The sequence below is a fragment of the Sciurus vulgaris genome, assembly GCF_902686455.1.
Source record: "Sciurus vulgaris genome assembly, chromosome: 5".
NCBI classification, from domain to species: domain Eukaryota; kingdom Metazoa; phylum Chordata; class Mammalia; order Rodentia; family Sciuridae; genus Sciurus; species Sciurus vulgaris.
Window position 1 is genome coordinate 83657217 of NC_136465.1, and position 8951 is coordinate 83666167.

Consider the following 8951-nt stretch of genomic DNA (forward strand, 5'->3'; position numbering starts at 1 on the left):
TATCCTTTAACAGAAAAACAAGTTAGATATAGGCAAAGCTTACTATCAATTGTAAATATTTCAAAACTTTGGAAATATTACTTTTTAGCAGAAAAGTTAAATGTGCTCGTAACACGGAAACTTTGTCTTAGTAAATTCTTAATTTGATCTTAGACTGAATTTGAGTCTTAGATCAATAACAAGATCTTTTAAGTCAAAGGAAAATATTTGAGTTTGAGATGAATTAAATTGTGATATTTTGCAACCATCTTATAAAAGCCATAATAGGAGAGAAAGAAAATGGAGTACGTTTGAAACATATCTTTCACATAGCTAATTAAATTTTTTTGAGAAATGTTGAGCATTTCTTATTTCAAGACTTTTTTTTTTTTTTTTTTTGTACTTGAATGTAAGAAGCAACAAACACATTCCTGGATCAACAGTATTAAAATTATGGAAGTAACCCTAAAAAAGTCTCCATGGAAATTCTTAGTTGATAAAGGATTTAGAAAACACTTGTATCTACAGAAAATCAGCTGAACCAGTAGGCCTCTATTACCTCTGGATTTTTCTAAAATCAGGTAATTAGTGAAATAGGTCATCTAATGTTTCATGTAGCAGAGGCAGCTGCCTCCTTTCTGCTGGTATTGAAAATAAAATTGTACTTTTTTCCCAGAAAACGCATAATAAATTATCCTTTTCCTTTAAGTGACAAACTCATAAAGAGTAGTGAGTTCCTTTTCTGCATCCTAAACACATTTTGTGCATGTATAGCTAGGGTTTGCTAACTTGGTTTTTTAAAATGTTCCAGAGTGTTTAAACAATCACTTGAATCATACTTGTCATCATAGTTAGCATTGATTGCAGTTATAGAAACACAACTTTTATCATTTTGGTTTTATCTTTTTTTTTTAATCCACCCAGATTACATTGTATAGTTAGTAGAAGTTCACAGATACATTGTCTCCTTTCATCATTGAAACCAGTTGTTACATTTTTCAATCTCTTTCTGTTTACAGAAAACTGGACTAAATCTAACAGTTAAAAAATATGGTAGCATTTCTATTTTATTGTAATCGGTTTGTATCTAGCCAGAAGTTACTTAATATAAGTGATGTTTGAAGCTAGTGTCTGCATTAAATGTAAATGTTAAGGATTTGATTGGAAAGTAGAAAAGAAAAAAACAATTCTTACACCTGCTACTCTGTGATAGCATTTACTGCCATGTAGATCTGGTAGAATAAGGTGAGAAAACATCCTAGGATATAGTTTTTAACCTCACAGGATCTGCATCAACTGATTAATTCATTGTTTACACAAAACTCAAGATTCATCTAGTTTTAATATCTCCAGTTTCCCTTTCCAAACTGTTTATCCCATTTTTGTCCTTATTGGAAGCATATGGAAAATCAAAGAAGCAAATGCTGTTATTATGAGGGAAGCAGAAAAATATTCCAGTGGCAAATAAAATGACTATTCATTTCATTTGATGTTTCACCATATCTGTGACCTCAGTAATGGCATGATGATATTTTTCTGAGGCTGACTTGAACTCCACCAGATGCTTCTCATAACTTTTGATGGCTGCTTGAAGCTGTGTTTTCTCCACTGCCCCCAGGATGGCACGGAAGATCATATCTATGCCAAGACCAAGAACAGCAACTCCAATACTACCAAGGAGAGAAGCACCAATTTGAGCTAACACAGTGACCAACTTGTTAATTATGCCAGTTGTGACATTTGAGCCCACGAGTTTAACAGCCACTGCGCTGGCTGCAGATGTAGCTTCTCCCAGAATGACTGAAATAACCTTTTGTACTATTGCAATCTTCTCTGTTTCCCTTTCCTTAATATCCTGAAGTTTTCTGTATAGGGTTGGTTCTAATTTATCTTTTAGTGCTTCATCAACCTTTTGCAGTTCCTTTTGGATATTCATTATGGCTTGGATGATGATATCACAGTTTTCTTTGATAGTTCCATCTCTTTTCATTTCAATGGAGGTCAGCGTGCTCCCCAAGTGCATATTTAGAACCCCTATCAGCTTATTGGTGGCATGGAAGCTGTCAGATAAGCAGTCAAGGAGCTGCTGGTGAAGGCGATTTACTTCCTGCCGCCTCCTTGGGTTTTCTGGATAGAGGAAATCACTCTGAGCCATGTTTCAAGTATGATCTCTGAAAAATAAGAAATATGTCTTCATTAAAGGTCTTGAAAAATATCTGCTGTGTGAATCTGATCAGGATTTCTTACTTCATGTATAACCAGGTATCAATATGCTACTTAAAGAATTCCTTAGAAAACTCAACAAGGTTTTAAAGCAATTATTTTTATGAAATTTGGAGTCAGTGTATGGAAAATATGGCAATGGAATATAGCCCATTAATACTTAGATTAAGGCATTAGGTTTTGTGGTGCTGGGAATTTCTAAATTGGAAATATTCTTGTTTATCAAGCATCTGATATGAAAAAACAAACATGATTTTTTCCAGGTAATATTTAAGAACTTCTGTTTGAAATAGAATCCAACTCAGAATGGTTAGCTCTTGATTACTAGTGCTTCTTAATTTCCCAATCCTTTAATAACTACAATGAATGTACCTAATACTTGAGATCAAATTATTAAGGCAGAAGAATACTGAGATCTCTGTTCAGAGGACAACTGGTAAGATTTTTGTGTTTCTATGTTTGGTTATCTTAATTTAAAAGATTCAAATCACTTTTTATCTCTTTGTAGGCAATTTGTTTTCTAAACCTAGGGGTATTCAAAGGCATCTCATATAAAATTAGAATCTTTAAAAAGAAATTCCTCATAAGCACATAACCCAAAGCTTTGGGTTAAAATTTCATTTGGGGAGGAGATGGGCACCATACGGAGGACAGTGTAGTTATGACTGTCTGAGAATCCCTGTTTGCAAAGCTTACAGTTTAAATCATTTTAATGGTCCATATTGTACTTGGCTTTCAGTAAGATAAGCTAGAGTTAGTGCTAGAAGATAATGTCTTCTTACAAAAGTATTAAAAGTGGGGCTGGAGATATAGCTCAGTTGGTAGAGCACCTGCAAGGCAAGCAGAAGGCCCTGGGTTCAGTCCCCACTACTGCAAGATACATGGAGATAATGAAACCAATTCTTCCAAGAGGTCAATTCTTTTTCATTGCTTTATTATAACTTCACAAATGAATCTTAAAATGTATCTGAAAGACTAACAGGATAGACTACTAATTTTTTCAGAAAAAGTAATGGTGGGACTCTCCTACCCCATAATAAAACACCATAAAAGCACAATATTAAACAGTACTGTTCAAATACAAGAGTAAATGGATTCATGAAACAAAATAGTCCTTAACACAGACTCTTCCATACAATTAATAAATGTTGACCGAATTAATAATGATTGAATTACTTCATAAGTAGTCCTGGCAAAATGGGTTAGTCTTTGGAATTAAAAATTAATTAAAAAGTAGTGAAATATATGTAAAAAATCAAATGATAAGATAGGAGAAAAATGAATGATTTCCTGATAGTTGTATGGAGGAGGGTTTTATAAATCCAAAACAAATAGAAAAAAATACACAATTTTGACCAAGTGGGGTGGGGGAACCTGAAGAAAAACTGGAAAAATACAGAAAAATGAAAAAAAAAAAAAAACCCAATTTTTAAAGTTTTATTGTTGATAGAAACAATAATAACAATCTAACAGCTAAATGGGCGAAGAACCCTGTACAGACAATAGAAGAAAAATAGTAGCTAATAAATTAATGAAAAAGATTCCATCTTACCAGAAATCAAGGAAAGACAGAATGTTTTCCACTACAAAAGTGATTTTCCGAAGGGGTAGTGGCACGTGCTTATAATCCCAGCAGCTGGGGAGGCTGAGGCAGGAGGATTGAGAGTTCAAAGCCAGCTTCAGCAAAAGTGAGGTGTTAAGCTACTCAGTGAGATCCTGTCTCTTAAATAAAATACAAAATAGGGCTGGGGATGTGGCTCAGTGGTCGAGTGCCCCTGAGTTCAATCCTGGGTACCCCTCTCATCAAAAAAGTGATTGCCCCCCTTTTAAATACTTGCACTTGCAGTCTAGGATCTAGACATCAATTTGTGATTTGGTTCCAATAACAATGTGAATAAAAGACTTCATAATATGCTCACAATTATTTTTCCTTTTAATGAAAAAGGACTTTTATTTTGCTGAGTCAGGCTTACTTTGCTAGTACCCCTTCTTTGGCAATGGAGAGGGTTCTTCATGCAAATCGATCTTCTGCAAGCCTGCTGCTATACTTGCTCAGGTATGTCTGAATTCCAGTACTAAATATGACTTAAGGTCATTTCCACTCCCCAAATGCGATAAATTTTAGAGAATTAGGAAGAGAGGTGGGGATTGAAGGTGAAAATATTGAATTATAGTTTGGGCAGGTGAAGTTAGAAGGGCCTGGAAATTAATTTATAAGCAATTTATCCCTTTTTATTTTTTGAGATGGGGGATATCACTGTATTGTCCAAACTGGCCTCCAACTCCTGGGCTCAAATGATCCTCCTGCCTCATCTTCCCCTGTAGCTGTGATTACAGGTGTGTGCTGACACATACTGCACAATTTATTAATTCAGTAACAATTGTTAAGCAAAAATTATAGGAGGCCATTTTTCTGGAATAAGCTCTTGCACTGGACTCCAGCAGTCAAACTAAAAATTAGAGAGTCGCTCATCCATGAAATGCCATTTAACCAAACAAGAACTAAGTTGTTATCTGACCTTTAAAGAAATCAGAAGAGAAAATAAATTTTCCAAACAGGTCAATTTCAATTGTCATGATTATGATGTTCCCTCTGCTTTAGTCTTTACAAAACAAAACAAAACATAACCTGAAATTATCTGATATTAACCAGTTAACTATTTTTCTATTGTTCTGTAATCTCTCTGTTCTTCCCTTATAAGGGAAGTAACTTTGAAATGACCAATATGTTTTTTAAAATTTTTGTTTTGTTTTTGCTTTCTTCAGTTCTTTTCTATCTGTAAAACTAATCTCTTCTGCTCAGCTTATTGGAACACTTATTCTATTTTAAACAATGAGCTGTTACCCTACTCTAAGATTGCAAGTAAAGCCAATTAAAATCTTTAAACTGAATTTCTTATCATTTGCATTTTGGCACAAATTATAAATACAGGTATTATTTTACTATGTGTGAAGTAGTATGTTACATTGTTGATGGAACTGCAGATTGGTGAAACCACTCTGGAACAAAGTCTTCCTCAGAAGACTTGGAATGGAACCACCATTTGACCCAGCTATCCCACTCCTAGGTTTATACGCAAAGGATTTAAAGTCAGCATAGTACAGTGAGGCAGCCACACATGAATGTTTATAGCAGCTCAATTCACAATAGCTAAGCTATGGAATCAACCTAGGTGCCCTTCAACAAATGAATGGATGAAGAAAATGTGGTAACATACACAATAGAATATTACTCAGTCATAAAGAATGAAATTATGGCATTTGCAGGTAAATGAATGGAACGGGAGAATATCATGCTGAGTGAAATAAGCCAGTCCCCCAAAACCAAAGGCTGAATGTTCTTTCTGATATGCAGATGCTAACTCACAATAAGCAGGGTGGTGGGGGGCTGGGAATAGAAATTCACTGGATTAGAAAAAGGGGAATAAAGGGAAAGGAGGGAGGATGGGAATAGGAAAGACAGTAGAATGAATCAGACATAACTTTCCTATGGTCATATATGAATACATGACTGGTGTAATTTCATATCATGTGCAACCACAAAAATGGGAGTTATACTCCATGTATGTCAGAATATGTCAAAATACATTCCACCGTTATATGTAACTAAAAATAACAAAAAGGACAAAAAAAAATAGTATGGTAGACTCTATAAAGCATACAAAGAAAAATTACCTTGAAAGTAATTTGTCATAGGAAATTATGGATACAGTTGGTATTTGACTTGTGCAGACTTAAATTTTAAACAACCCCCTCTTTAATATATGTTGACACATTGAATAGATGAGGACCTCATCTCAAATTGATAAATATTTGCTTGATAATTAAGGGGAAGTTAGGCACCACATGGAAAACCATAGTTGGTAATGTGCAGCGTCTTTATTATTGTCTTTAAAAATTTAGTTGTAAATCCCAGATCTATTATCCTACTTGGCAAAAGAAAAGCCCTGCAATTAATTGGAGTTGTTCTTCTTAAAGATCATGGTTGTTACTCAGGCAAGCTTCAACTTATGTCTTTTTGATGATACATACTGTGCCTGAGAGGAGGTCTGGCCCATGTGCTTGCCCCCCACCTTATTAGATTTTCATTGTAATCTGGTGACTTTTGAAGTTTGGGCATTAGCAGGTAGCTCATGGTATATTTAACCCAGCTCTGATTAAGTACACATCTGTATGGTAAATTTTAACTTTTGCATAATTTGAGTTCTCATATGATGGTGCTTTGTGTCAGTAAAAAAAAAAAAAAATGTTTGGGGAGTTACCATCACTTCTTGTACACAGTTCGTGCTGATACTTGAATATTTTACCAAAGTGCTACATCAAATAGGTTCCAACGTGCCTAGGAGCAGCCTGCTGGGGAATGACTAGCCAGAAGGTGGCGCTCTTGATCTCGGGATTCTTATTTTATGGTAGTCTATGCTAAACCAACTGCGCTTTCTCTTGCTCTCTGCGTTTGAGTTCTGGGTGGGTAAATTTTTATTTAAGGAGAGAATTCCGTTGCTTAAAAAAAGTTTTGACTTATTATTTCATAAAAAAAATAATAACATGGAAACGAGTTCCATAGCGCTAACACTGTGATCGGCATGCCTTAGGAAATTAAAATGCAAACAAAGATGACTTGAAATGGATGTTGAATTGAAAAGTAAACATTCAAGATTAAAGAGCATATAAGACATAGCAGAAGTATATTGGTGATTGTGTATGATAATAAGGTTTATTTAATGATATTAGTTTATTTAATTTTCAAGAAAGGAACCACATTACAAAATGAAAATGATTGTCACATTTTAAAATAAAACTTTTTAGGATAATTTTGTGGATGTAACAGTGGTGTTTTCTGAGGATTTACAGTTCTCTGGGCTGTCACCATTCTTCACTGTCCAAATGGGTCCTGCTAACATGGAAGTTTAGATTACTTGGGAGTTTGGAAATAGGGTATGAACTTTACAGAAGAAAATAACAGACAGTATCTAGTTCTGAACTTTATTTAATTCAAATCAAAACCATGACCTTTAATTTAAAACAAAAATTAATCATGATGTGATGATATACTTTCTGATGTAAATTCTTTTAAAGAATATTTCTGACCAGAAAGCAATAGTATTCTTAACCAGAAAGTAAACATCAAGGTTATTCATCAGTTTATCAGATGTTCATTTGTGAAGCCTCTACTATGTGCCTTGAAGCATGTGGAAAAATAAATCTCTCAAGAAGATAACAGTGTATTTGGAACACATAAAGTGGCCATATATTTAAATATGGTTTAATTTAGAGGGTAACAAAATCTCTATAAACTTGTCTGAGTCCACATTCATTCTTTCACAGAAACCAAGTGCCACTATTAACGTTAAGACAGAAGGAAATGTTCCTATCCATTTAAGGAACACACATGCACACAGATGTCCTTTCATTCTTTATTCTTTCTGAAATTGTTGTCATTGCTGCCTGTCTTCTGCTGTAGCTTAATCTTAGAAGTCGTTAATTTTCTTCCTTTCCTGGTATCTTTGGAAAAAGCATCGCCCATACACACACACAAAATGCTATGGGATCTTATAACAGCTATTACTTTGTCTATGGCTAGGATCAAAACTGAACATTATCCCCAAATCCCTCTAATATTGACGATCCAAGTATCATATCAGTACTGAGAGAAGGTCCAGATTATTTACCTTGCTGTGTTCCTGAGCCTGTAGTCCCAGCAGTTCTGGAACGTTGTTTCAGGGCTTTTCCATCTGGTCTCATCTGGATGCTTCTGGTGGAATGTGATGACTTATAGGCTTTGTTGGTCCCTGCTGGGTCCCTCTGCCTGTCTGGTTTATAGGCTGCCTCTGCATGGGCTTATCTCAGAATTCTTCTATTTCCTACTTTAGTATAAATAGTGTATATTAAATAATATAATTTGAAAGATCAATAAAGTGGTAAACTTAATAAGTTTCCTGTTCTCTCTGAACTTTCTACTGTTGAAAGGTGCTGCACGACTGAACTCATTCAATTCATTAAAGAAGATGGCCTTTTGGTTCCAGCTCTGAGATTTTGGGATAGTATCTTGTCAGTTATTTCAGATATTAAATTTCTTTTAGCTTCTGTTGCATTTGTACATTTATCTGTTGCTGCTTGCTTTGTTTAGGTTCTCAAGAGATATAAAGGCTAAGATGTAGCCTATTGTATTTTTTAATTTTTTTAGAAAATTTGATCCTCTTTCAGTTTTGGAGTTCTGCCCTTTATTGTTCTTTCTTATCGTAGTGAATTGTCTTGACCACGTAGAAACCTTAAAGACCAACTTGATTCCTTTCCCTTAAAGCATATATCAGAGACTTTCATACTTCTTCCCTGTATTTAGTCCTGATTCCCATAGATTCTTCTATGGCAAAGATATCTCAGAATCAGGACAATCACCCAGTGCAAGTATAACTCACTGGAAAACCCACAGGGTTTAGATTCTGATGGTCTTGCTTTTGTGTACCCAAAGTGCCATTTACTAGTCTTATAACCCTGGGAAACTTATCTCTAAATTTTTCCATTGGTGTAATGTGTGTTTATATTTTATGGATTGTCACAAGGATTAAATGTGATAATGCATATAAAACACTTGGCATAGTGGCTGACATGTGACAAAACTAACTAAATGGAAGCATTTCTTATATCAATAACAGTATCTCCTGGTTGGGGGGATGTTGGGTAGAGGATACAGAATGAATATTCCAGGCAAGAGACCTATGGGATGTAAAGGTGCTGCTCTGTGATCCTAA

The 8951-nt window shown here is 34.8% G+C and overlaps 1 protein-coding gene across 1 annotated transcript; it reads right to left on the bottom strand.

Moving 5' to 3' along the window:
* Nucleotides 1–549: 549 nt before the first annotated feature.
* SMCO3 (single-pass membrane protein with coiled-coil domains 3) lies at nt 550–8003 on the bottom strand. The gene is made up of 2 exons (XM_079141527.1): nt 7872–8003; nt 550–2150 (listed from the first exon to the last, which is right to left on the bottom strand). The coding sequence occupies exon 2, from the start codon at nt 2132–2134 to the stop codon at nt 1457–1459; it is 678 nt and encodes a 225-aa protein (XP_078997653.1). The 5' UTR covers nt 2135–2150; nt 7872–8003; the 3' UTR covers nt 550–1456.
* Nucleotides 8004–8951: the final 948 nt, after the last annotated feature.

Excerpts from the sequence above, each read along its gene's own strand:
- SMCO3 (XM_079141527.1), bottom strand. The coding sequence starts at position 2,134 with ATGGCTCAGAGTGATTTCCTCTATCCAGAAAACCCAAGGAGGCGGCAG.